The sequence below is a fragment of the Trametes versicolor genome (genome assembly GCF_000271585.1).
Source record: "Trametes versicolor FP-101664 SS1 unplaced genomic scaffold TRAVEscaffold_4, whole genome shotgun sequence".
NCBI classification, from domain to species: Eukaryota; Fungi; Basidiomycota; class Agaricomycetes; order Polyporales; family Polyporaceae; genus Trametes; species Trametes versicolor.
Window position 1 is genome coordinate 449,624 of NW_007360324.1, and position 26,085 is coordinate 475,708.

Below are 26,085 nucleotides of genomic sequence, written 5' to 3' on the forward strand. Positions count from 1 at the left end.
TCATTCGAGTGACCGTGGCCTACCGGTGGAAATATCAGGCGTTCGATGTAGTCCCCCGCGAACTACCTTCCCCAGAGGGACAGGAGGTATACCGAGCTCATGCACCCACGAGGCGCACTCGTCCTCCTTCGAGGCGGTGTTCGGGGAGTCCAGCTTTGAGCAGGCCGACGAGGTCATCTGCAGCTTCTAGCTCAGGACTCGATGATGCAGGCGTGCCAAACCCGTGGCTCGTTATTCAGCCTCACAGTTGTCGACGCCAGGGATCAGGCGAAGAGGGGCAAGTACTTGGGGACGGAGAATGTTTTTAAGGCGTAGACGCAGAAGTTTCCGATTTACAGCTGGGGCGAAGGAGGGGAAAGAGGAGACGGCCGAGTTGATGGAATCGCTGGACAGTGTGTATCTTTTTCTGGATGATCGTACGGTATTAAGGTGTAAACGCAAGGTGCTATAGGCGCATAGATATTTTGCGCTACTTGACACATGCTATCTACTCAGGTTGTAGGTTGACACGTCTCTCTTTGTTGGTCGCGCCATGTCTCGACCACGCCCTTGCCATCCTTGCCGAATCCCCCGATGACAACCCACAGCTGGCTAACCGTCATCGCGTTGACCTTCTCCACACTCCGTGTCGCTTCGCTCCAGACCTTCGTCGCCTGCAGCTCTCCTTCGTCGTCTCGAGAAATATCGTATGCACTGATGGTGCCCAGCAGCGAGCATGCCACCAGATATCCAGGGTCCCGGAACGCGCTGAGATGGGATGAGCCAATTGCCTTACACGAGACACGACCGGGACACCCACATCGAGACCACGGGCCCGTCCGCGACTTGGAGCCACACGCCTTCGTCTTCCTTGAGGCCTTCCCATTTGCGTGTGCGCTTCTTCTTGGCACCCTGCGAGGCGTGCGGCCGCTTTTCGCCGCCTCCGCCGAGCCAGACTCGCCCGTCGGCCGTGCTGGCGGCAAGGAGGCCGGTGGTGCTGATAGAAATGGACAGTACGAAAGGTGGTGATAGTGAGATTCCTTGACTCGGTGGTGTAGCCGCTGTATTTGCTACGATCAGCAGCCTATCGGACGGGATGAGGATATTGCGCCTCACTGATGTCGAAGCGCGACAGGGTAGATCCTTGCGCGACGTCGAAGTGCAGGAGCGCAGAGTCGTAACCCCCGCTGAGAAGCTCGTTTGGCCGGTCCGGGACGAATTTTACGCAGCCGCAGACCTATTGTAGCCATTAACAGAGGTAGGATGCAAACATGCTGAGCAATACTGACCGTCGTATGAGTAGCACGCATACGCGTGATCTTTTGCGACGATAATTCGATGACTCCTATGGAGCCCGAGTCGGAGCCGAAGGCGAGCTGTTTTCCGTTCTCACTGAGACTGAGCTGGCTGATCGGACTCAAGTAAGAGAGGCCGCAACAACGGATATGTGAGAATGGAACGCGCCTCGTTCAAGACGTCCTCTTCGTCTTCTCCGACTTCCAGGATGGCCGTGGCGTCCTCTATGGACATGATCATTTTGGGGGAGTCTACGGGGAGACAGATGGCCTGGATTTTCGTTCAGAAGAGTCGAGGAGAGGTGGACACGCTTGTACAGACCTTGCGGCCGCTAGCGATCCATACGGTGGCTGGGGTGTCTTTCTTTGTATGCGACCATACAACAGAAGAGATCTCATCACCGAGAGCTTTTACTGCACGCGAGACTTTTCCTGACGGAAGGTCGTACCAACGGACGGTACCGTCATCTGCAGAAATGATTTCAATATGCTTTGAAAAAGCCGCGGTAGGTTATACGTACATGAACCAACACACAGCGCGTCGTTGGGCCCCAGAGACAACGCTGAGACGGCAGACGGCACCGTTATCGTGGACTCCAGAACAGGCGACATCTGTGTATCTTTCAAGTATCTTTCAAGTTTATCGGACTTTGTGGGCTCTGCCGTATTCGATGATCATCGGGATCAAACAAGCAAGCGCCGATAAGGGAACCTCGTCATCGGGTGTGGGCGCTTCGTGGAACTGCGTTCAGTAGATCGGACGCCGCCAGGAACTCCCCCATACTTTATCTCCTTCTCCTCTACGCCCACCATCGGCCCACACTTGACAGGACACAGCGCTAGCCTCCCCCAGAATTACCTTGAATATGCCCCAGGACAACTCGAATGGCGTCAGCGCGACAGAAAACGCGCCCAGATCCTTCTCAGATCTCGAGTCTCTGCTCAAGGATGATATCAAGGTCAAAGTGGCTGGTACGCGTCTTCATATCCTGTGAAGCTCTATTCTCACCTGAAATATCATAGGAATTGACGGTTAGTTGCACCAAGCTTTCCATGCAACTTGACGCGTGAAATCCGACTCATTACTCCACTTAGTCGACGGCGTGCTGAGGGGGAAGTATATGGTAAGGAGTTCATGAACTTGGTCGCGTCACGTAATACTGAATTCACACATTGCATAGTCCAAAGAGAAGTTTCTGAGCGCGGCCAGCTCAGAAGGATTCAACTTCTGCAGTGTCATCTTGTAATGCATTCTGCCCCTGACATGTCCGTGGTGCCCAGGCTGACACTCATTTCCTCTTAGCGGCTGGGACATGCACGACACGGTGTACTCAAAAGAACTGCTCATCTCCAATAGGGCCAATGGTTACCGTGATCTTATCGCATCCATTGATCTGGCTACCTACCGTCGAATCCCCTGGGAGGGCAACGTCCCGTTCTTCTTGGTCTCCTTCCTGGACCCTGATACTAGGGAACCCATATTCGCTGACCCTCGCGGCGTCCTGCGCAGGGTCACGGACAGTGCACAAAGTAAAGGTTGGCGTTGCATTGCCGGTTGCGAATACGAGGTCGGTCGCGATCGCCAACTTGCTTATTCGGTGTACTAACATCGTCATAGTACTTCCAATTCAAAGGTTAGAAGGACGGCCGGGCCGTATCGCTATGCCTGCTCATCCTTCACCCCAGAAACTGCGGAATCGCTTGCGAAGAAGAACTTCAAGGATCTTCAGCCTCTGACTCCCGGCAGTGCGTTATCGCGAGCCGTCCCCGATAGCTTCAATGTTTGACGCTCGGGATATCGCAGTGCACGGATACTCCCTCTTGCGCACTCAGCTGAACAACGAATATTATAATGACTTGTTTGACGAAAGTCTCAAGTTTCAGATCCCTATCGAGGGACACCGTCAGTACACCCGACCTAACATCATTTCCGCGTTCTTACCTATTCGACCTTGTTTAGACACGGAAACGGGACCAGGCGTGTTCGAAACAGCCCTCGCCTACACCGATGCCTTGCGCATGGCCGACAACGCAATCCTTTTCAAGTTCCTCGCCAAGAGCGTGGGCATGAAACGGGGCGTAGTACCGAGCTTTATGGCGAAACCGTGGGGAAATGTGAGCACTTTTCCCCTCTACTAGATTTTTTGACTGACGTGTTCAGCTTCCGGGTTGCAGCGGGTATGTTTAGAAAGCGATCAGTATCTGTGGGACTCGCTAACCACCTACATAGACATATTCATGTCTCCCTGCGAGATGAGAAGGGGAAGGGCATCTTCGCTTTGCCAGAAGATCAAGTGAAGACCGGACGTGCCAATGCACAATACGACGACACGAAGTTCCTCAGCCAGGAAGGGGAGTGGTTCTTGGCAGGCGTCCTTGCCGGCCTGCCCGATAGTACGTCCCGCTACTTCTGACCATTTATGCCGAGCTTACGCTTCGACATCTAGTACTGCCTATGGTTGGTGATGCTGTGCTCACCTCGACCTAACAGCGCGCTAATAATGAATTTTTAACTCGCAGCTCGTCCCTACGATAAACGGGTACAAACGTCTTGTCGGCGGCGAAGCATTCTGGGCACCCAACGCCGTCACCTATGGCTACGACTCGCGCAACGCCTCCGTCCGCATCATCTCCCCGCCCTCGGTCCCGCCCTCTGCGACGCGCCTCGAGATCCGCGTGCCCGGCGCCGACATGAACCCCTACTTCGCCATGAGCGCCATCTTCGCGCTCGGCCTGCGCGGGATCGAGAAGAAGCTGTCGCTCCCCGGCCCTCCCGTCAGCCAGCTGACGCCAGAGGACAAGAAGAGCGGAAAGGTTCGTGGCTTATGCTAGGTACACCCACATCGAACGGTCGGAGCTCATATGTGCACATGCAGGTACAAATGCTGCCCACATCCCTTGAGGCTGCCACAGAGCGCATGATGCGCCCTGACAGCATCGCGCGGGAGGAGTCTGTGTTCGGCAATGACTTCGTGGAGCACTTTGGTGGGACTAGGCAGCACGAGGTGCGTCTGTGGAACGAGGCGGTCACGAACTGGGAAGGTGGGTATTTTATTGTCCTGTGCCGAGATGCGAAGCTCATTCATCCACAGTTGAGAGGTACATTGAGCTGGCCTAGAGCGCTGGACAACGCGAAGTACAAATACATGTATAATACTATCAGCGGCACAATCTCAAGGGAAACATCTGTTTCTTGGTTTGAGGAGTCGACCACCAGAACGTATCAAACAGAAAATCCATCGTATATAACGCAACGATACTGTACACAGCAGGGGGTATAGCGCGAGACTGTCTTGATCTATCCACTTCGATTTAAGCTACAGCACCTGCCGCACCAGGGCCGGCGGCCTGAGCGGCCTGCACAACTTCTGCGGGGACCGCAGCCGTCGTGGACGGCGCTGCCTCTCCGGGCACCGCGGGTGCTTCTGCAGGGACCTCTTCCTTACCCTTCTGCGAATGCAGCCACTCGAGAAAATGCGCGACGTCCTGTCCAAGTGACCTGTCAGGATACCTATCCGGGTGCGAATGCGTGCGCCTACCTTTGAAATTGTGCTGGCCATGGACGACTCGACGACGAACTGCGGGATCTTCCCGCCGGGGGTGCTGGAGGTCGCCATGCGCCACTCGACCTTGCCGTTCTCGAGCTCCTGCAGGCGCTCGACGCTCACGTAGCGGCCCTTGACGCCGCTCTCCTCCAGCTTGGCGTAGTCTGCATTGTCCGAGACGTCGACCGGGAGCGAGACGATGAGCCTGACCCCTTTGGGATGAGTATCTCGCCCGGGAAGAATGAGCGGGACAAACGTACCCGGTCCTGGGCGAGTCGGTGCTGAGCCAGGTCGTCTGGACGACCGTGAAGACGCGCGGGGAGACGGGCGGCGGGAAGTGGTAGAAGAGCGTCCACACGGACTGGGTGTCCGAGATGCGCTTGATCAACGTTACTTTCTTGATCTCCGGGATGTACCTGCAGGAGAGTAGCACGCTCAGCATCCACCCCAAAAGGCTGCATTGGAAGGAGATGGCGCGGCACTCACTGCATCTCGTTCTCTGCTTTGTCCTGGCCGAGCTTGCTCCAGAACTGGTCGAAGGTCGCGTCCTCCTTCGCGTGCTCGCTCACGCGGCAGAACCAGCCCGCGCCATCCTTCGGGCCCTTGGAGCGCGAGGAGGTCTTTACGGTGTTGTGCTGGTAGACCTTGCCCTGCTTCCAGGACGCGGTGCTCTCGAGGAGCTCCTTGCCGGCCTTGATGATCTCGTCTTCGGCAGGGATCTCTGCAGCGGGGGTTGGTGGCAAGCGGCGGCGGCACTACAAAGCAAGGACGTACCCGCGCTCTTTACCGGAGTAATCGATAGATACAGACTCGACTCAGACATGATCACAGAGGAATGGCTCAGGGTCTCGGTGGTCTGTTGGTTGTCTGTGAGAGAGTCTGCTTGGCCCAAATGGGCTGCGCGAGGAGTTCATGACCGTGTGGACGGACGGATTAGCACTCTATTCTTAGTTCACCCACGCTCGCTGTCTCCTATGTCAACCGAATACGATGCCATATATAACGCAAACACAGCAGGGCCAGTCTGATCAGGGGAAGAGTGGAGGTGCGGTGCTTGAGGCTGGTGCAGAGCGGCATACATAATCGAGCGGATCGGACTCAGTCACTGGCATCGATGCCGTTCCTCGGAGTCTCGGACCCTGCTCGGACCCTCGAGCTTTCTGCCCGCGACCTCCACCACATCTGCTGCGCCCTGCACTCGTTTGTCCCGACGGCACCACACGTCCCTTGTCGCATCCCGCGCGCCGTGCCGGACCCTAATACGCAAGCTAGAAATGGCAAGGCGCATGCTCTGGGCATCACCGCCCCTGCAGCATGGCTTGCCACGGTCCACCACGCCTCCTGGGGCCGCTTGACGTATCAGAAGCAGGGAAAGGAGTCATGTTGGAACCACAAATGCAGTAGCAAGGTTACCATGTGGGGCACAGCTTCGTGGTGGTATGATATTAGGGTGCTCGGGGCCAGATCCTGGCAAGACGGCGTCAAACACCTTACGTCCAACTTGTACTCTCCCACCTCGAGGCTCGCGCGCACACGCTATGGCGACTGCGGTTGTCCCCTCAATGCCCGACGTCGTCGACCGCGCGCAGACGAGCTCGGTGGACGAGGACACGCCCCGGTTGACCCTCGGGCACCTGTTGCACCCTGAGCACTGGGAACTCCCGCACTGGAACGGGCCGCGGTGAGTGCAATCACTGGTTGATAGCGTGGCGCGGTACTCATACACCGATATCTGGGTTGTGCTATCCTTAGTGCTCACGAGCTCGAGGGCATCACAGAGAAGGTCAGTTCAGATTCCAGTGCACAGACACGGTTCACTGCATACTGAGGCGGAGTTCGTATAGCTGGACGTCCTGGATCATTCGGTCGCACTACTCAAGCGGTACCGCAACAGCCTTCGCCCCATCCACAAATTATCTCCCGACATACTTGCCCTCATCTTCCTTGAGCTCGTGGATGATGAGGACAACCCCCTCGGCGGGCAATTCGGCGCGTTCTCATGGACCTACCTCGCACACATATGCTACCGTTGGCGCGCCATAGCGCTTGATTGCGCCGCCCTATGGACACAATTGAGCACGCGCTACCCCGAAGCCGCGCTGACCTGCTTGGAACGCTCTGGCGACGCGCCACTGTCCTTCGTCGTCCACTACCGTGCTACCGTTAGCAATGCGAAGGCGCTCATCGACCGCGTCCGCCCGCATATGTACCGCATGCGCCACCTTTACGTCCCGTGGACCGCCGTGAACGACGACAGTGGCAATATCACGGAGCTGCTCTCCTCCCTCCTCGACGCAGACGCGCCTCAGCTCGAGACATTCTACGTGTACCGCTTCAGGGCCGACGGTGCTTGTTTCACGCTTCCGACCGTCTTTGGTGGCCACACGCCTCGCCTGCGCGTTCTGAAGCTGGCGTACTCCTGCCCCCACATGGGCTGCGTTTCGTTCTCAAACCTGAGGGAGCTCTTCATCCGAGGCAGGAAGCGCCACGCAATCACCATGGAGCTAGCACGCTTGCTAGAGATGCTGGAAGCGTGTCCCTTGCTGGAAGTCCTCGTTACGGTCAAGTCGAGCTTCGTTATCACGGAGCCCCTTGAGCTTGAACAGGACGGAGAGCCGCTCCGCCAAATCCGACTCGACAACCTGCGGCGGCTCGACATCTCGCGCTGCGCGGCGTCCGTTGCGGCGACCCTGCTTAGCCGGCTCATCGTGCCGAACTGCCAGCTCTCCATGAGTGTGTGGCTGGAGCGCGGGAGCGACTTCCGCTTCCTCTTCGGCGTGCCTGTCGACCTATGCGCGGACCACCCGCTGCGCGACATCCGCAAGCTGCAGGTCGCGTACCGTAGCTCGGGCTCGGCCGTCGTCCTGGACGGCAGCACGCGCGCGCACCCGTTCCAGATCACGGCGACAATCGGGCAGGGCAGCAACATCGGGGACATGCCGACAATGTCGGGCCCGCTGCTGCTCTCAATCGCGAAGACGCTCGACCTTTCGCTGCTCGAGGAGTTCACGATCGCGGAGACGTCGTACTACCACCCACACGTCGGATTCTCGAAGGATCTCTGGGTGCAGGTGCTCGCGCGCATGCCGATCCTGCGCACGTTGCACATCCGCCTCCAGAGCATCACCGACAGCGGGTTCTGCAGAGTCGTGCTCTCCGCGCTGTCTGCTACGGAGGAGTTCACGGGCCGGATCGTGTGCCCGAGTCTGGAGACGATCACGCTCATGGAAGACCGGACGTGGTCGTCGCTGCAGTGGTACAAGTTTGCGAAGGCGCGGAAGGAGCAGGGCCACCAGCTCCGCCGGCTGTCGCTGTGCTTGCCGCACTATGAGAACGTGGAGGATATGGCGGAGACGGACCTGGCGGAGCTCAGGGAGGTGGTGGAGAATGTCGATCTCGACCCTCCGGAAACGCCTCAGGTCGAGTTCCCGGCTGCGGCGTGGTGAACGTAGAGGATGTCGTGCGTTCGGATTCAGACTGCTGGATGGAATATGTGTATATTAGTCAACTGCTGCCGCGTGCGTGCTCGTCTCGCTAGTGCTTCCCCGTGTATACTATACTTCGGAACCTGATGCGTCCTCGAAATGTGATTATGATATTAGTTACAGTGTACCGTGGGTGTGTACGTTACACGTTTTGAAATGAATGTTCCGCGCAACGAAGCAGGAAGACGGAGGGCAAGCAAGATGGTGCAACGGGGGAAGGGAATCCCGTCATGATGGCGTCGCCTCTGCAGCGGCCTCTTTCTTGAACGCATTGAGGTCTACGAGGCCGAAGAAGCGACTGCGGCCAAGAGTGACGTCGTCGCGAGGGAGCTTCTCGCCCTTGTTCAGGACCACGCCGATGTACTTGCGGTCCTTGCGCGAGCCTGGGATCTTGTAAAAGCGCACGTAGCCAGGGACCATAGCGTAGAGCGTGTGGTCGCGACCCATCTTGACCTGGACAATGCATCAGTGGTTCAGGACGCGGCGTACTACGAAGTTGCTGCGTATTGTTACGCACATGTTGGCCCGGGTGGAAAACCGTGCCTCGCTGGCGGACAAGGATATTTCCGGGAATGACATATTCGTCTGGAGCAGCTTCGTGAGTTTCGGTCTCGAACGGGAAACGACGCGGCACGCACCAGAGAACTTCTTCACACCCAGACGCTTTCCGGGGGAGCCACCATGGTTGGCCACCGTCCCTCCAGCACGCTTTGTGGCCGTACGGACAGAGCCAAGCCCTATCCGGATACCAAGCACGGTCAGGGAGGGTTTCGAATACAAGAACAAATGAAACACATACCGGCTGGCCTGAACGGATTTCTCAGCAGGTCCGCGCACCGCCAAAGGCCTTGGAGTGACATGCTGTGTTATTGTCCGCTGTGGCCAGAGAACAACGAGGGATAGACGGGGAAGGACCGTGCGGAGGAGAGAGAGAACTATGCACTGGCCCTGCCGTTGTGCCACCGCGCGGAGACGCTGGCTTATATAAGCCAATTTGAGGGCCTACTTGGACTCGATCTCGCACCGCTCCCTTCATCAAACCACCATCGTCCACCCTCCGTCCCCACTCTCCCCTACACCTTGCACACCATGGTTCTTCTTGTGACTTCTGACAACGAGCAGTTCGTCGTTGACAAGGAAGTAGCGGAGCGCAGTGTCCTGATTAAGAACATGCTCGAGGGTGCGTGTGCCCGCCACTGCGCCCCCATAAGCGCGACTAACCTTGTTCGCTTTCGCAGATGTTGGCGAGAGCGACCAGCCCATCCCTCTTCCCAACGTCTCCTCGAGTGTCCTCAAGAAGGTACGCGCGTTTTGCAGCGGTTTGGAAGTGATGTTCACCGACGCCACACAGGTCCTCGAGTACTGTGAGCACCACCGGGGAGAGCCCCTGCCCGCTGCGGATGCCGAGCAGAGCCAGGACGAGACCCGCAAGCGGACGACCGACATCAGCGAGTGGGACCAGAAGTTCATCACCGTCGATCAGGAGATGCTCTTCGAAATCATCCTCGCCGCCAACTACCTCGACATCAAGCCCCTCCTGTGAGTGTCGGTGGCGCGCATTATCATCTCACAGCTGCTCACGTTCGTGCCACAGCGATGTCGGCTGCAAGACGGTCGCGAACATGATCAAGGGTAAGACCCCCGAGGAGATCCGCAAGCTCTTCAACATCGTGAACGACTTCACGCCCGAGGAGGAGGTACGTCCATTGTTCGCTCTTTTTGTCGCGTTGCCTCACACGTTCTCTCTCCACAGGCCCAGATCAAGAAGGAAAACGTAAGTCATGTGCTGATGCGCCTCAATGACTACACGCTGACGATCTGCTGCTTTCTAGGAATGGGCTGAGGACCGCTAGAATGACGAAGGAACTGGAGGCGTATCTCGTCGTTTATCGTTGCGCGCTGTGTACATGTTTTCCGACTCATCTTCTGTATTCATATCGCATGGGAAACCATCATGAAATCCACTGACTCCTCTCCTCTCCTCGTGCCCGAACTGCGCGCGTATAAGGCAACGCGTATCGTCCCTCGCCGCAGCGTGCGCGTCTTGCGACTCGTTTTGCTCCGGTACCGCGTCACGTCCTTTGTCAATGTGTGACGGCCGGGTGACTGATCGCGGTCTAGCAGCACGTGCTGTGTCACAGACGTGGACCGGTTTGGGCGGGTGGCGGTCGCTGCTTGCCACTTATCCAGCTGCTTTCTGTGTCTCACTCTCCCGGGTCCCTCTTGTTCTGCTACCATCACCATGCCTCGAATACCAGACCTCCCTGGAATACCTGTCGCTCACGGCACACCGCAAGAGCAATGGCTCAAGCGATATGTGGCCGGTCTATGCGGTCTTGACCATGAACGGTATGTGGCGGAGCCTGCATACACTTCGATCGCTTCACAAAGTGCCCCGTTACGTTAGCTTTCCGGGTGCACAGCCCGTCAGCTTTGCTGCCAAAGACCTGGAGAAACTGGAGAAGCACGAGTACGTGGTGCCACAACGTCGCGCTTTTCGGCTGGAACTGAACGGTGTTCACGCTATTCGCGTCGCAGTTTCTGGGTGGCGGAGAAATCAGATGGCATTCGCGTCCTCCTCTTTGTGCACACCGATATCAATACCATGGACCAGATGGTGTACCTGGTGAGCTGCGGTACCCTTGGATAGATATTTCATGTGCTGTGGCGTTCTTACACCTTTGCCTTAACTGGTAGATTGACCGTCACAACACATACCGCCAGCTCAATGGCCTGTACTTCGCACACCACGAAGACCCACGACGGCCGTTACGTAGCTCGATCGTTGATGGTGAGCTCGTATATGACGTCGATCCTCGTAGCAAACAGGTTTGTGCATGCACTTTTGGCTCCCTTTTATCCGCCTTACCCATGGGTTTGCTCTAGGAAACGCTGCGCTTCCTGGCGTTTGACTGCCTAGTTGTCGACGACCAGAACGTCATGGACCGAACCCTGGACAAGCGATATGGGGTATACCTCGTCCCTTTTGTACCATTCGTTCTCGTGATCCTCATAGCGGTGCTTTGTCACAGCGACTACAAGCGTGGATGTACAAGCCCTTCCAGAAGATGCTGCACGACCATCCGCACGTGGCCATGTCGCAACCGTTCGAGTGCGTGCGCGCAAATGAACGCGAGAAAATGCAACGCTGACCTCTCGTGCGCGCAGCTTCAAGGTCAAGGACGTCAAGCCCTCGTACCGCGTCGAGGACGTGTTCAACATCGACATCCCGCGCCTGCAGCATGGGAACGACGGGCTCATCTACACTTGCGTGAGCACGCCATATGTGCCCGGAACGGATCCAAACATGTACGCTCTTCCCCTTCCTTCCTCGTCTAGCGAAGGTCCGCCCGTGCTCACGCAACCCGCGCTATTCATAGTTTGAAGTGGAAGCCGCCGTCGGAGAACTCGATCGACTTCAAGCTCGCGCTGCGCTTCCCGCCCACGCCCGGAAAGCCCATGGTGCCCGACTTCCAGATAAAGCCCATCTTCGAGCTGCACGTCTGGTGCGGGGACGACCGCGGCAAGCCGCGGTACGAGCTCTACGATGTCATGCATGTCGAGGACGACGAGTGGGAAAAGTATGTTTGTGCAGACAATTTGTCGGAATTTGCACTGATGGCTGCACGTGCGCCAGAATGAAAACGTCGAACGAGCAACTCGACGACCGCATCGTGGAGGTGCACTGGGACAGCGACGGCGAGCACTGGCGCATGATGCGCTTCCGCGGCGACAAGCCGAACGGGAACCACAAGTCCGTCGTCGACAACATCATCAAGAGCATCGCGGACGGGATCGAGAAGGACGTCGTACGTCCCCGCCCCCTCCTCGCCCGAGTCCCCCCCACTCACCCGCGTAATATTCGCAGCTCCTCGCGCGCTCGGCGGCGATCCGGAATAACTGGAAGATGCGCCAGGGCGCGCCGACCGGCCCCGCGCCCGCACCGCAGAAACCACACGCGCTCCCAGCAAAGCCGCTGCCGCTCCCGCCGCCAACAGCAGCGTCGCTCCCGCCCAGGCCCCCACAGCTCGCGGACGTGCCGCCCGCCGAGGCGCGCTACGGCCCCCTTGCAACGTCGCGCTGGAGCAAGGTGACCGGGCCCGAGATGGTCGCGGGCATGTACAGGTGAACGCACGCTCTGGCCTTACAGACGGGCGCGGTTTGGCCGGTGGACGCAGAAAGCAGAGACAGCGGCGGAGCCCTTCAAGAGGTCTTTGGCCGGGCATGGTGCGCCCCCTCCACCTCCGGCGTCGCGCATCCAGCCCATAGTGTATGCGAAGGGCAGGCCCGGAGGTGCCGCAGGGAGGGGGTGCAGCTACTTGCGGCCAATTGGATGGGCCGTAGGGAGTCCACCTCGACGCAGACGGTTGGAGGAAGCTTGGGCACACGCAGGAGACGTCGGGCGGGCAGTTGCTACAACACCATCATCGATTCAGGCCCTGCGCCCGCCCCGGCAGACGCAGGCCTGTGTCTCTGTACGTATGTACATCGGCAGCGAGACCGCTATGTATGTAGCGTACACAGCAGCGCTAATAAGCCTCCTCCACGGAGGGCTTTTACGGGAATACGTATCTGGGGGGAGTGTTGGGTAGGGGGGTACTGGGTGGGGAGGTAAGAGTCGTAAAAAGGTCATCAGCAGTGGATCATCATCATCATCACGTATAAGAGGGGAAGCTCGGACGGGCCGTCGGCGGGGGAGGGGACGCCGTACGTGCGCGCCGGAGGGGGTGGGACAGGAAAGCAAACGAGTACTAATGCACCAACGCGGGAGACAGCACGATCGCGGCGATCGAGAGAGGAATGCATGTCTAGTCGTTACAGAGTGTGGGGAGGGTGGATCTCACGACACGGAAGAACGGAAACACGAAACAAGCGCAGCGGACATGTACTGGACAGGGGGACACGGACACGGGACACGAAACACAAACAAGGTACGGGCCGACGCGGAGGGCTCAGAACAAATAGAGAGCGCGCACGCGTAATCGCAGGGGGTGGGACAACTACAGAACAGGTAGGAGGAGCCGGGGCGCGTAGTTTTCGCCACGTCGTCGCGGTCGTCCTGGGGGCAAAGCAAGAGCGGGGACGCGGATGGGCCGGGGGCCAAGCGTGGGCGTGAGCGTCGTAGACGGAGACGTGGTGGGCTCGTGAGGCGCGGGCGGGGACCGCGGCGTGAACGTGGGGCGTGGTACGGAACGTTGCATTGCGCGGGACGTGAACGTGAAGTGGGGGGCGGTGAACGGCGCGTGTAAATGTGGTGAAACAAGATGCAAGAGTACACTGTCCGGGAGATGATGTAGAGAGAGAATGAGAAGCATGCGCGGCAACCGCCTGCGCGGTGCCTGGTGTGAGAGAGGACAGACGTACAAGGGTGGTGGTGGGACAGTAGGCGGGATGTGAGCCAGACAAGAGGCAAGAGGACCGGGGCCGACCAACTCAATGGCCTACCTCGCAGTGCCTTGCGCTAGCGTGGCAGGCGATCCAACGACCTTGGGGAAGTGGGAATGTGAGAGGCCGCGTGGACAACCAAGGGCCCGTGGTGGGAGGATAGAATGAGCCAGGGGAAACAAGAGGATGTGGCCTTCGCCTTTTCTTCATCCGCGATCTTACACCTTGCTCTCCATCGGTCCACATTGGGAGAGCGCTCCGCGGCATGCACCTCAGTAAAAGAGGTCGTCCATCTCGTTGTCTTCCATTGTAGACGAGAAGAAAGGCGGGGGCGAGGGGACGATGTCGCCAAACCGATCGTCGCCAGACCGGGAGGTGGACAGACGGAACTCAACCGCGGAGTAGCTCACAGAGCGCGCGACCATGGACGATGCGCGCGCATTGGTAGGACGGCGGGGTGCCAGGCTGGGCGCGAATGCGGGTGGGTGGACGGGCATGTCGGGCCGCAGGACGTCCATGTAGGTCGGGAGAGTGAAGAGCGAGTCTGCTGGAGAGCTCTCGACCGACGATTGCGACGATACCGACGCGTGCCTACGCAGGGGTGTCCGTGGCGCAACGGAGAGGGACGCGAATTGGGGCAGGGGCGACATGGACTGTGAGAGAAAAATAAGGTGCCTGGTTGTCAGTCTCGCGAGCGGTGGCGTGCGAGGGGTCTCATGAACAGACCTCCGGATAGCCCATCCCAAACGAGTCGTCATCCGTAGAGACGTCCCACAGGGGGCTTGAGAGGAGATCGTCGCCCTCGAAGCCGCCCATAGCCGAGCCTGCGCTGATAGCGGCGGCAGGGGCCGCCACAGGGGGCGGGATCGCGACGTCGTCCTCTGGGAGGACGTTCGGCGCACCGTGACGAAGCTGCACGTTCTCTGCCGCACCCTGGTCATCCGAGTCCTCCTCCGTACCCACGGGGTCAGCGACAAAGTCGCGCTGAGTGTCGTGAACGAGCCACCAGTCGATGTCGGCGAGAACACGGCGGCTGCCGGTGTCCGAACCCGACGACCTGCGGGGCTGGGGATTGGCAGCACGCGTAGCGTGGACATTCGCGTTCGCGGAGGACGAGGGGTAGGCGTAGGGAGAGGACCTGACAGAAGGGGAAGAAAGGGTGCGGCGAAGAGACGGCATGGCGACGTCGGGGGACGAGGACGGGGGCGAGGGGACCGGGTGCGACGAGGAGGTTGGTGGAGGGGGCGAGCACGAAGAAGCCGAGGGTATAGGTCGACGACGACGGCTGCCTGGCGCAGACAGGGGGCGAGCTGAGAGCCAGGCGGGGTATATAAAGATTTTGGTACGTGGGCAATCGGATGTGAAGGGTGAAGGAACGCCGGCCTGCAGAGCGCTAGTCCATCATTCGCGCCTTCAACGTCCGCAGCCATGCAGCCGCTACTGCCTCCGCCCACAACATACACACCCCATCCTCTCCATTGCGAGCTCGCCTGGAACGCCTCCCTCTGTCTTTCCTCCCAGAACATACGGAATGCAGGTGCGCTCGGCTGCCCGCATGGTGGGCCCACCGAGACCGCGGACGACCCCCTACCGCCGCCCACGTCATGGCCCTGATCTCTCCAGCTGCACAGCGACCGGGTGATCCCCCTCGCCATCCGCACCCAGCGACTGTGCACCAGCTCTTCCTCGTGCACGAACATCGCGCGTTCACAAGTGATCTGCCCTTGCTGCTCCACCCACACAGTTGCGTGCCTACCTTGACACTCTCCTCCGGAATACAACGCACCTTGAACCCCGCACCCAATCGCGTCGTCGCAAGCAACGGCCGCTCTTGTCCGTCGACGCCTTCTTCCCCGCCTCTCCCGCATCCTTCTTGTTTCCTCGAAAGCACAATGTATCCTAATCAGAGGCCCTTCTTTTCCCCTTCCAGCCTCTCGCTTACTGAACCTTCTAGCCCGCTACCTCCGCACTCAACGCCACACGATCAAGTAGCCGGGACGTTGCCAGCGCGAGCAGCATCTCCACCAAGCACTCCGCGCACGCCGGCTCTTCCTACTGCCAGGAACACTGCGAATGTGGTGCATATCGCCGACATTTGAGAGACCTTTACGCGTGCGGAATCGGGCTCTGATGCGCTCGCCTCAAACGTCACTTCGCAGCCATGTGCTTTTGCCAAGTGTGAGACGCCGTTCCTCGCAGCCACAGACGCGTCCCCCGCGCTCCCGACGCGTCTTTGCTCATCTTCGACGCGTCTTCCGTCACGAACACCCACCGCAACTCCCTTGTGAATGTTCCAGAGGCAAAGAACGCGTCGCATCAGGGCGCGCGGTGCGTTTCAGTGCGCGAACACCCTGTCTTATCCGTGAGACCACGGACCGGCTCGGTCATTCACCCCACCATTCGCGTCGACGCCGCCTTCCATACTGATGGCGCGCACACGCTGTTCGCCCCGGTACACGTCGGCGCGACCGCTGCCTGTCGTCTTCTGGCGCCAGATGGCAGAACGGGCGTCGGACCTGCCATGCGGGGCCTCGCACGCGATGACGACCAGCTGCCTTCGTGATCTCCATGCCCGGTCCCGGGCAGATTCGCAAGGCACGGAGCCGCGATGCCTTCCCTGACAGACGCGGGATGCAGACACAAGTAGACTCTCGGAGTGGGGTCTCTCCACAGCGCGTTCTCTACCAATGCAGGGAGGCACTTTCTATCGCCGGACGCTAGTGTGTGCATTATCAGACATGCGGCATGATTTATGGTGCGCCCAGTGCACCCCGCGCAGCTGTTGCTGATGGTCGTATATGGCATGGCGCCAGCGGTGCCTTCCCGATGTCATGCCGCTATGCAGGCTCGTGGACGCCGGGCCATATTCCCTGGCCGGGTGTGGGGGTGTCAGCCCCACTTCCAAATTCCCAGTTTCATCACGCGCATTAGTTGTCAGGCACGGTGCGGTAGAGCCTGTGCTCGGGCTTGACGGACGGCTGGGCCACGGATTGCCGGTGTCTTACTGTGCGCGCACTGGATATAAATATGTGGCGCTTTTGAGGGATCGCATCGAAGGGTTGAGAGACCCGGTCGTCTTCCTTCAGGTTGTCACATCTAGCGTTGTGCGGGTGATGCGGCCAATATCCCCTTGCTCGGGTGTGAAGCGCTAGAGCTTGCATGGTATGTAATGGATTATTGTAAGTATGTGTTGATTGTACTGATGATTCACTTGGCAGTGGCTCGAAACATAATCGTTTGCTCTCTTGATCATTGATGTACTTCCTACAGCTTCTTCGGAAGGACCCATACATGCGTGGAAGGTGTAGTACGTTTGAGCCAGACTTCACTATGCTTGGCTGAATGCAAAATACGCGCTACTGGTAGAGAGAGGTACTTTCATTGCTCGCTGATTTTTAAAAGTGTGGGACTCGCGAAGCGGCTGCAGATTTTGGAGAGTCTTCTCTTGGATCCCATCACGGTGTTGTGGCATGTATGGGCCAACAGGCCCCGAGATAACTAAGGTTTACGTAGAATGCAGCGGTCGTGTGCCATACCCTACCACGCGCAATCAATCCACCGTCACCTAAAACTGCTCAGTTGGCACAGAAGTACCAGCTTCTCTTCCACCGGAATGAACGTATGCACCAATGTCGCTGTGTGTGAAGCGGGGGCCGCTATCTACGCGTTCCTACTTAGATACCATAACGGGACGATGCGCGCACGGAGCGCCCGTCGGGGAGGCGCGCCTGTCCCGATCGGGCTCGACGATCCGGGCGTCGCGCGGCGCGCGGAGGGCGTGGCCCGCGAGTCTGTGGCTGATACGCATCCGTCGCCACAGACAGCCGTGCGCCCGCCTTATCACGCCCTGCATCCTGCCTCCATTCCACCTCCTGCGCTCTGCCAGCACATACTACGCACCCAACGCTAGCCAAATAGACTCCCTGAACACACTGCAGTGAAACTAGGCAAATGACGACGGTATTCTATGGCGCGCTCATCACCCCGGTCTCGCTCACGGAGCACCGCACACTGCCGCATGCGCTGCTCGCGGTCGCGCGCGACACGGGAGACATCGCGTGGGTCGAGGACGACGTGCACCCGAGCGCGCTGCAGGATGCGCTCGCGCGCCACGGGCTCGGCGCGGAGGACGTCGACCTCGTCGAGCTCAAGCTCGGCGAGTTCCTGATGCCCGGCTTCATCGACACGCACATCGTACGTTCCCCGCCCTCGCGCTAAAGCCAGCGCGGTCTGACTTACGCCGTGTGCAGCACGCACCGCAGGTGCCGAACATCGGGAGGTGCGTCTCATTACGAGTGTGCGCTGCCGGGGGTTCACGCGGGCACTCATCATCCCGCGCCGCGTAGTGGCCAGCAGTACGAGCTCCTGGACTGGCTCGACCACGTCACGTTTCCGATGGAGGCGCGCTTCGCGGACGCGGACTTTGCACGGCGGACGTACACGTCTGTGATCAAGCGTACGATTGACTACGGGGTGCGTCTGCCCCTCCGAGCATGTAATGATGCGCGCGGCGCCGGATGCTTAACGAGGACTCTTCGAACAGTCGACGACATGTTGCTATTACGGCACGCTGCATCTGGACGGCACAACGGCCCTCGCGGACGTGATACATGCATACGGTGCGTGCATGCCCCGCAACCCCCGCAAGCGCAAGTACTGACCCCGCCTCCCACAGGGCAGCGAGCATTCGTCGGGGTGCGTCAGTTCCCCGCGCGCCCGCTCACCCGCCTGCTCACCTGAATCATGCACCCCCGCATCTCCCCGATTCGCCCACCCTCCCGGCTGTCAGAAATGTAACATGGACCGGAACTCGCCCGATTACTACGTCGAGCCCTCCGCGGACGCGTCCATCGCCGCCACGCACGCGCTCATCAAGCACATCCGCGCGCTCCCCCCGCCACCAGGCGGCGCAGAACCACTCGTGCGCCCGATCCTCACGCCGCGCTTCGCGATCTCGTGCTCGCACGAGCTGCTCGGGAAGCTGGGGACGCTCGCGCAGGCGGACCCGGGCCTGCACATCCAGACGCACATCTCGGAGAACGCGGGCGAGATCGCGTTCACGCGCGAGCTGTTCCCGCCCGACTCGCTGCCCGCGCCGCCGAGGCCGCTCCCGGCGGTGAACGGGGCGGGGGCGAAGAGCGGGGGCGGGACGTACGCGGGCGTGTATGATGCGTTCGGGTTGTTGAGGGAGAATACGGTGCTTGCGCATGCGGTGCATCTCGATGAGGAGGAGGTGGCGATCATCAAGGCGAGGGGGGCGGGCATCAGCCACTGTCCGACGAGCAACTTCAACTTGAGAAGCGGGTGTGCACGCGTCGGGATGCTGCTCGACCACGGCATTAAAGTAGGTCCCCGATTCATTTGCTGTATACACTTCTCTGACGACCGCGTGTTCTGCAGGTGAGTCTCGGGACGGACGTGTCGGGCGGTTTCTCGCCCTCAATCCTCGCCGCCATGCAACACGCGAGTATGTGCTCCAAGGTCGTCGCGATGCAGTCGCCCAGTCCACCGCCCAACACGCGCTTCACCGACCGACAGCTACCGATCGCGACGTTGCTCTATCTCGCAACACAGGGCGGCGCGGACGTGTGCGACATGCGGGACCGTGTGGGTTCGCTCGCGCCCGGGAAGGCGTTCGACGCGCTTGTGGTGAGTGTGCGCAGCGACGCGGGGAACCCGGCGACGTGGGGCGTGGACATGGACCTCGAGCTCGGCGTGCGGGACGGGGGCAAGAGTGAGGAGGTCGAGCTGGAGAACTTCCTGGAGCGGTTCTTGTTTTGTGGAGACGACCGGAACATCAGGCGGGTGTACGTGCAGGGCCGGTTTATTGGCGGGAAGGAGCACAGAGCGTAGCTCGAAGGAGAATTGGATAATCACAGAAGTGCGTCGAGATGAAGACGGGCGCGCCCGTGGTGAAGTACATTGACATCTACCACGCTATCCAAACATTCAAGGAGAGTGATGCATTGTCCAGCAATATTTCACCTCGCCTCCTAGGGGCGCTTGCGCGTCCAATTCCTTGCTCATTGGCATATAGTCGGCCTTGAAGCTTGAAGTCTAGGTCTGTGGCACAAACAGCAAGCGTGCTGTTAACGGGGTCCATTACCAGCAAGCTTGTGTATACATGAGTGGCTACGGCGGTCCGTCGTCGTACAAGTGAGTCGTGGGTGAATCCTATGAACATGATTGATACGGAGTATAGCAGAGCAGCGCAATACCGCGACAGTCTATCGATATGAAAGCGAGTCCCCTTGAGATAGTGAAGTGTATCTACATCTACAACGCCATCCCAACATTGAAGAAAAGGCACACACTGTCCGGCGATTCCATTAACTCGGCCGTCTCCTCTTTCGCCTCCTTCGCCAGCTGCATATCGGAAATTTCTGCCTCTACGCCTCTGAGAACATTTTCCGTGCGCATGTACTTGTCCTTCTTCGCCTTGTCTCTGATGTCGACGACTGTGAGACTGAGAAGCGAGCCGCTGGATTGGCACGTTTGCATGGTCAGGCGGAGGTTGTAGATGACCTCGTTGGCCCACTCGATGCTGAACTCCTTGAACGCCTCGAAGGAGGACGAGTGTGCCTTGTGCGTCCAGGAAGCGACGTGCATCGATGGGTTGTGGAAGATATTAAACTGCGAGTTCGGGAACCCCTTTGGGGGATGTAATTCGCGAGGCACTACATAGCGCGTCTGAGATCGCCATCGGTAGGCCACGGTAACCCGTATGAGCGCGTCGCCGCTCTCGCAGGAGCATGGCCCCGCCGTGATGTGGATATGCAAACGGCGGTTGGCGAGGTGAAAGACGCGCGTTTTGAGGGAGGATGTCTTCCCAGATGTTCGCGCGCAGATAGTCGTCGGCCAACTGTCCTCGACGAGAACGAATCCTTCGCATTCGAGCACAGACCGGCACCAAGGCGTAAGCCTGACGTCGAACAGCTCCTGGGGGTCGGTGCTCTGCGCGAGACCGACGAGCGAGAGGATGGGTGGGGGGTTGTTGGACCGCGAACCGTCGGCGTGGTGTATGTAGATCTCCTCGACCGTGATGCGAGAACGGTTAGATTCGATCCACTGGCGGGGGATGGTCGCTATACGGTAAAGATAGCGTGCCCCTCCTTCGACGTCGTCGAACCCTACTTTGAACTCTCGGCGCACAGTGTCCTGGGGTCTCAGGAGGAGCGCCATCACGCGCCCCTTCGAGTCGACGCAGCCCAGTAGAGCCATAGCGAACTTGACTGGGGTCTTGCTAGTCGCGATATCGGCTCGCCACCACATGAGAGGAAGTCTGGCGTGGACTCCATAGCAGGTGTGTGTGTATTCCGGAAGCGGGAGGTCCGGTCTCTTCAAGAGCCCCGCGAGCCACTGGTGAGGCATGACTTGTAGCTGATCTGATGCAGTGCTTTCATCTGGATCCCAGGAGAGTCGTTGGAATTCGGCGGGCGAGGCGGCGAAAAGCGACGAATTCGATGGCAGGTGGAATGGGCGCCCTCCCAAGCCGGAGAAGTGTCTCGCAGCGTCCCGCGTGGGCCTCCGAATGAGCGAGGGGAATCGTAGCACGCTCCGGCGGGGCCGCTCCGTACTCTGTGTGAGCGCGCGTCCCCAGATGAACAGAGTTTCGTCTGGTACGCGTTTGAGGATTTCCTCCTGGAGCCGGATGAATGCGAAGCCTCCTTCTCCGTAGATGGTCGGCAGGTTGACCCCGAATATTCCCATCAACGAGTAGGCCCGGTCTTCCTCGCGCGTGGTGACGCGATCCGACGCCCATGACATTCGCATGGCCACACTGACGGAATCCACGGAGGCTGCATGTGTGAGGATGGCGGGTGTGATGCCGGTGATCTCTTCGATGATGTCCGCAAAGCTCTGCTTCGTCCCGAAGGGGCGCCAAGTCCGACAGACAAAGAGCAGAGACCGGGGAGCAATGAGCTCCTGCAGTGTCCAGCCCCGTTTGAACCACTGACTGCCTCGAAATTGAATTTGGAACACGGCGTCTTGGCTGAGAGGGGTGCCTGGTCGGCCCGCGACCGTAAAATGGGGATGGGTTTGGCCTTTCGATTTCGGGGTCGCGAGAGTTAGGCCCACCGGGTGCGGGTCCTCGACGTCTGCGAGATAAGCGATGCAAATGCTTGCCATCTGGTACCATTTGTACATGGAGTTGATCGCCTCGGAGAGCTCCGCGCTGCTGCCCTTGTCGATGCAGCATGTGTCGATCCACGCGTAGGGGATTCCATGGCGCTGAGCGAAGGTGCAAAGCTCCCTGACTTTCGCGGGGACCGTGTCGAAGATGTACCGCGGAGGATCAGGGTGATCGCGCGCTGCGGAGTGGATCGCGAGTAGACCTTCGTAAGAGAGCTCTTCGTTGGGGACCCAGACGTGGGAGAGAATTGCGTATTGAACGTCGCTCGGGCTGTTGACCCAAACGAACAAGCCCGTGCGGGTGTCGATGAGGCGCATCGCGGGTTACTACTGAAAATACAAGGGTCAGTATAACGGACGTAGAGGACGCAGTAGAGCACGTACACGAAGACACCAATGTCTCATATTGACAACGGTGTCGGGCAGCTCTGACAAGTGGGAACCTGAACGGTGATCCCCTTTATACCACTGATGTACGCTGCGTGTTACCATATCAGCAGGATGAAGCCCGCCATCAGGGATTCTCGCCTTCGTTACTCACGCTATCATCCTGGGGAATTTAGGGACATCCTTGACGTATTCTATAAATGAGCGCATACATGGCGGACGAGTCAGATGACATACATCTTGGCTGTAGTGCAACGTACATGAGTTGTCAATATACAGCAGTACTGAGGTTTACTCGTACCATGTCATCCAATCCTTAGAGTCTCCAAACTACCATTTGAAGCAGTCACAATCATACATATATCGCCGCAGTATTATATGTGCGAGGAGTGTGGAGATTATGAGGCGCGGCGGTTGGTGTACAGAGACATGAGAGTCGAATAACGCGACTCGCCAGATCTGAGCGGGGTGGGTGATCGCGGTCACATGTTGCTTCGCACGTATATTGGGCGCTCAAGCGCTCAAGCATCGGCGCGTATACCAACGCGTCTTTCAGTCTGTTCCACTCATCCTACTCATGATCAACTGGAGACTGTGACGGATACAGATCTATATCAAGCTCATCTACTGAGGTATAGGCCGCGCGAACTTGCTCGTAAGTCCTCCTCGAACTAGCGAATCAGAGCGGGCTTGCGATTTCGACTGGGCGGCAGGACTGGCACTTGTGCGTCGATCTCGCTCCCCACGAGTCTGCCACAGAGGCTGACGGTCTAGAGGGCCCACTGTGGCTAGCAATGTCAACAATAGAGGCCAAACAATGTCAGCCGCCTCCGCTCGCTCCAGGTTTAAGAACCGGGGGAGGGCGCGTTCTCGAGCTCCCCATTCTCTTTCCCGTTCCCCTTCCTTTCCCCGTCTCGTCCCATCCCTGTCTGCGCCCCCTCCCGTCCGTGTCCTCCCCGCCTGTATTCTACCCGCTTGTATCCTGTTCTGGTCTGGTTCTTCTCAAGGTTCTGCAAGGTGGGTCGCGGTATGTCTTTCTCTTTCCGGTCTGGTTCTCCTCTAGGTCCAAGGTTCAAGACTCAAGGCTCAAGAATGTTCAAGGCTCAAGGTTCGACGTCCAAGCTCTCAAGATCTCAAGATTCAAGGTAGTTCACGGTATGTCTTTCTCTTTCCCGTCTGGTTCTCCTCTAGGTTCAAGACTCAAGACTCAAGACTCAAGACTCAAGATTCAAGGCTCAAGCTTCAAGGTCCAAGCTCTCAAGATTCAAGGTAGGTCATGGTATGTCTTTCTCGTCTGGTTCTCCTCTAGGTTCAAGGTTCAAGACGCAAGACTCAAGCGCAAGACTCAAGATTCGACTCAAGGTTCAAGCTTCCGACGTTCAAGGTAGGTCACGGTAGGTCTTTCCTTCTATCCAAGGTAGGTCTGATTTCTCTTTCTTTCCCCTCCGTCTCGCCCCATCCCCGTCTGCGCCCCCTCCCGTCCGTGTCCTCCCCTCCTGTATTCTACCCGCTTGTATCCTGTTCCGGTCTTGCAACGGTAGGTCTTTTTTTCCCCGAGGGATGGACTTCGGTCCTGACGCATACCTTTTCGTGGTCCTCGGGATAAGTACCCGCCTGCGCGCCGTTCCCGATGGGGGCGCCGCGCATGCGGGGAAACCAAAATGCGTTTTCTCTTCTATCATCGTCCATTTTAACTGACTCGAGGTGCCTCACCTTCCACATGCACTTGCCCTTCTAGACCTTATCCCTCGGGTCGACGAGGAGCGCTTCGTTCGTAATACCGGCGTGGAAGAGGATTGCGTACAGGTTACATACATATTGGTTATACAGCGTACCTATGTGAGGAATACAACACTCATACAATGTCATCACGATCCTTAAAGTCTCCAAACTCCCACTTGAAGCAGTCCTGAGTGTCCCACCGTCAGTGCCCGAACCTCAGGATGGCAGAACGAGACTTACTATGCAGTCCTCCTCCGCCTTAGCGGCAGGAACCTCCCTCGATCTACCGTCCACGTCCTCTTCCCATCCGTCCTCCACCTCCGCCTCTATCACATGCGTGATGACCTCCTTGATGACATGCTTCCGGATGTCGACCCGCCAGCCTAGCTTCCCAACCGTGTCGTACACGATCGACTTGCCCAGATGGCAGCGGCTCTCCAGCGCATAGCCCGCCTGGGCGCACGGCGACCCGACGCCCGTGCATGCGCCCTGTGGGATTGGGTCCGCGTTGTGGTACACATGCGTTACGGGAGCGCGGCTGTAGGGGGTTGCGGAGTGGTTGTTCGAAGGCGGGGAGGGAGGCATGGGGAGGTGGAGCCGCTGTGCGGCAAGACGCTCCCCGGGGGACTCGAAGGCGACGGAGGGGAGACCGAATGTGGTCCCTAGTAGCGAAGCGAGGGCGCCTCCGAGAGAATGGCCTACGAGCCAGATGTTGGCATGCGGATACAACGCGGTTAAGTTATTCACCAAGTTCTGCAGAACAGACGACGTATCAGCGTGAGTGTCTCAGTCGTATGTTTATGCGGTTCGAACTTACCACCCCGACGTTGTAGAACAGGCTGTCTTGTACCAGTGCATCGGTCAGACAAGTGTTGTCGCAGCGCCAGTTGTTGGCATAGCACTTGCATACAGTGTTGAATATCCAAGTGATATCGACTCTTGCGCAGCAGCACGAGAAGAGCAGATTATCGTTGAACTTGTCCTTCTTGGATGTCGGACCCTGCAACGTCGTGCCCTTGATCGACAGGACGGCCGTTGCGTTATCGGGGGACATGAACACATGTCCGCGGAATCCATCGGCTGCGTCTTCCCAACCAAACGGAAAGCTCTGCACCCAATAGAGGTCCACATGGGACGCATCAAAGGATAAGCTCACGAAGCCGAAGGACGAAGTGGAAGATCGCGTACGGTATTCCAGGCTGCGTCGATGTCGTACCAGTTCTTGCGCCCAGGAAGCGCGTAGGCATTCCCGGTCATGCGTGCGAGCTGCGATAGAGTATGTCTGTCCTCGATATCTGGGCCGAGGACGTGCACTTCATCCCACTCGACCGGTTCGCTCTCCTCGGACCGCAGCGATCGGAGACGGGCATGCTGAAATCTGGCTGGAGAGCGAGGGCGATAGACAGTCGTTGGCTTGGCCTGTAGAGTGACTAGGCTCGAAGACGGTGCAGTGTCGACATCCGATATGTCGAAAGCGAGTTGACCGAAGTCGTCAAGGTCATCTCGGGGCTGGGGTCTGTATTCGTGCTGTAGCTCGAATGAGATTGGCGTGCCAGGCAGAGCCGATGTACCGGTCGCCGCAGCGTTACATGTTGCGAGGAGTGTGGTGAGCAGCAGCGAGACTATGGGGCGCATTGGTTGGTGTACAGAGACATGAGAGCCGTGGAACGGGACTCCGATGAGGAGAGCAGGCCGAGGATGGCGGCACAGCTATCCCAATTGAGGCTTATTCCCCGTTCCAGGGACTTATGGGATAACCGTTCTTGGAATCCTTAGGGTTAAACTGCCCCAGAACGGATTGGATTTCGCCGCCTAATACTCTGTGAGGCGATTCAACCCAACGTTCCAAATCGGGCAAACTTAAAGCGCCCAAAGACATCCCAATCGGGCAAACCCCGGCGCCTGCCCTCTGATATATACTCCCACCTCCTCTCCCTTCCCCCCCTCGTCGACGCCCCCTCCCCGGGTGTCGCGCTGCTCAGCGGTGTCCCCGCTGAGCACGCGTTCGGCATCTTTGGTGCAGGGGCGGCCTCTTCCCGCCCATCCCCGCCTCCTCGCTTATTCGCTCACCCCGCGCCCTCGCGTACCCGCGCCCTCGCGTACCCGCCCCCTCGCGTACCCGCCCCCTCGCGTACCCGCCTTCTCGCGTACCCG

The 26,085-nt window shown here is 58.7% G+C and overlaps 11 protein-coding genes across 11 annotated transcripts; 5 read left to right on the forward strand and 6 right to left on the reverse strand.

The window, feature by feature from the left end:
• Nucleotides 1-430: 430 nt before the first annotated feature.
• Nucleotides 431-1,910, reverse strand: TRAVEDRAFT_145272 (WD40 repeat-like protein). The gene is made up of 7 exons (XM_008038404.1): nt 1,796-1,910; nt 1,597-1,742; nt 1,444-1,545; nt 1,269-1,382; nt 1,096-1,216; nt 800-1,040; nt 431-747 (listed from the first exon to the last, which is right to left on the reverse strand). Exons 1-7 carry the CDS (start codon nt 1,884-1,886, stop codon nt 492-494), a joined length of 1,071 nt encoding a protein of 356 aa, XP_008036595.1. The 5' UTR covers nt 1,887-1,910; the 3' UTR covers nt 431-491.
• Nucleotides 1,911-2,092: 182 nt separating this feature from the next.
• On the forward strand, nt 2,093-4,483 carry TRAVEDRAFT_164678 (glutamine synthetase/guanido kinase). The gene is made up of 15 exons (XM_008038405.1): nt 2,093-2,246; nt 2,298-2,306; nt 2,370-2,398; nt 2,456-2,517; nt 2,578-2,842; nt 2,893-2,908; nt 2,961-3,020; nt 3,079-3,177; nt 3,235-3,389; nt 3,436-3,452; nt 3,505-3,668; nt 3,722-3,732; nt 3,795-4,088; nt 4,151-4,316; nt 4,367-4,483. The coding sequence occupies exons 1-15, from the start codon at nt 2,141-2,143 to the stop codon at nt 4,390-4,392; spliced, it is 1,479 nt and encodes a 492-aa protein (XP_008036596.1). The 5' UTR covers nt 2,093-2,140; the 3' UTR covers nt 4,393-4,483.
• Nucleotides 4,484-4,498: 15 nt separating this feature from the next.
• On the reverse strand, nt 4,499-5,677 carry TRAVEDRAFT_164679 (uncharacterized protein). The gene is made up of 5 exons (XM_008038406.1): nt 5,594-5,677; nt 5,306-5,540; nt 5,080-5,235; nt 4,814-5,024; nt 4,499-4,760 (listed from the first exon to the last, which is right to left on the reverse strand). Exons 1-5 carry the CDS (start codon nt 5,640-5,642, stop codon nt 4,587-4,589), a joined length of 825 nt encoding a protein of 274 aa, XP_008036597.1. The 5' UTR covers nt 5,643-5,677; the 3' UTR covers nt 4,499-4,586.
• A 680-nt stretch (nt 5,678-6,357) lies between these two features.
• TRAVEDRAFT_45389 (uncharacterized protein) lies at nt 6,358-8,265 on the forward strand (the record flags this gene model as incomplete). The annotated part of the gene is made up of 3 exons (XM_008038059.1): nt 6,358-6,500; nt 6,572-6,602; nt 6,664-8,265. 3 exons carry the CDS (start codon nt 6,358-6,360, stop codon nt 8,263-8,265), a joined length of 1,776 nt encoding a protein of 591 aa, XP_008036250.1.
• Nucleotides 8,266-8,532: 267 nt separating this feature from the next.
• TRAVEDRAFT_35867 (ribosomal protein L27) lies at nt 8,533-9,164 on the reverse strand (the record flags this gene model as incomplete). Its single annotated transcript, XM_008037989.1, has 4 exons — nt 8,533-8,757; nt 8,822-8,889; nt 8,943-9,041; nt 9,104-9,164. The coding sequence occupies 4 exons, from the start codon at nt 9,162-9,164 to the stop codon at nt 8,533-8,535; spliced, it is 453 nt and encodes a 150-aa protein (XP_008036180.1).
• Nucleotides 9,165-9,393: 229 nt separating this feature from the next.
• On the forward strand, nt 9,394-10,157 carry TRAVEDRAFT_118908 (S-phase kinase-associated protein 1A-like protein; the record flags this gene model as incomplete). Its single annotated transcript, XM_008038407.1, has 6 exons — nt 9,394-9,484; nt 9,543-9,604; nt 9,656-9,843; nt 9,899-10,001; nt 10,058-10,078; nt 10,137-10,157. 6 exons carry the CDS (start codon nt 9,394-9,396, stop codon nt 10,155-10,157), a joined length of 486 nt encoding a protein of 161 aa, XP_008036598.1.
• A 389-nt stretch (nt 10,158-10,546) lies between these two features.
• TRAVEDRAFT_164684 (mRNA guanylyltransferase) lies at nt 10,547-12,865 on the forward strand (the record flags this gene model as incomplete). Its single annotated transcript, XM_008038408.1, has 10 exons — nt 10,547-10,653; nt 10,712-10,774; nt 10,843-10,930; nt 11,002-11,133; nt 11,191-11,274; nt 11,337-11,416; nt 11,473-11,613; nt 11,685-11,885; nt 11,942-12,113; nt 12,173-12,865. The coding sequence occupies 10 exons, from the start codon at nt 10,547-10,549 to the stop codon at nt 12,431-12,433; spliced, it is 1,329 nt and encodes a 442-aa protein (XP_008036599.1). The 3' UTR covers nt 12,434-12,865.
• A 17-nt stretch (nt 12,866-12,882) lies between these two features.
• TRAVEDRAFT_57495 (uncharacterized protein) lies at nt 12,883-14,923 on the reverse strand. Its single transcript, XM_008038255.1, has 2 exons — nt 14,416-14,923; nt 12,883-14,342 (listed from the first exon to the last, which is right to left on the reverse strand). The coding sequence occupies exons 1-2, from the start codon at nt 14,866-14,868 to the stop codon at nt 13,962-13,964; spliced, it is 834 nt and encodes a 277-aa protein (XP_008036446.1). The 5' UTR covers nt 14,869-14,923; the 3' UTR covers nt 12,883-13,961.
• Nucleotides 14,924-17,640: 2,717 nt separating this feature from the next.
• TRAVEDRAFT_120573 (guanine deaminase) lies at nt 17,641-19,542 on the forward strand (the record flags this gene model as incomplete). Its single annotated transcript, XM_008038409.1, has 7 exons — nt 17,641-17,883; nt 17,940-17,968; nt 18,036-18,162; nt 18,233-18,308; nt 18,365-18,384; nt 18,479-19,033; nt 19,090-19,542. 7 exons carry the CDS (start codon nt 17,641-17,643, stop codon nt 19,540-19,542), a joined length of 1,503 nt encoding a protein of 500 aa, XP_008036600.1.
• Nucleotides 19,543-21,600: 2,058 nt separating this feature from the next.
• On the reverse strand, nt 21,601-22,140 carry TRAVEDRAFT_120911 (heterokaryon incompatibility; the record flags this gene model as incomplete). Its single annotated transcript, XM_008038410.1, has 2 exons — nt 21,601-21,642; nt 21,769-22,140. Coding segments are annotated over 2 exons (414 nt in total), but the record flags the coding sequence as incomplete, so codon positions are not given.
• Nucleotides 22,141-23,993: 1,853 nt separating this feature from the next.
• On the reverse strand, nt 23,994-25,566 carry TRAVEDRAFT_70614 (alpha/beta-hydrolase; the record flags this gene model as incomplete). The annotated part of the gene is made up of 4 exons (XM_008038411.1): nt 23,994-24,118; nt 24,172-24,684; nt 24,749-25,039; nt 25,120-25,566. The coding sequence occupies 4 exons, from the start codon at nt 25,564-25,566 to the stop codon at nt 24,065-24,067; spliced, it is 1,305 nt and encodes a 434-aa protein (XP_008036602.1). The 3' UTR covers nt 23,994-24,064.
• Between the last annotated feature and the right edge of the window lie 519 nt (nt 25,567-26,085).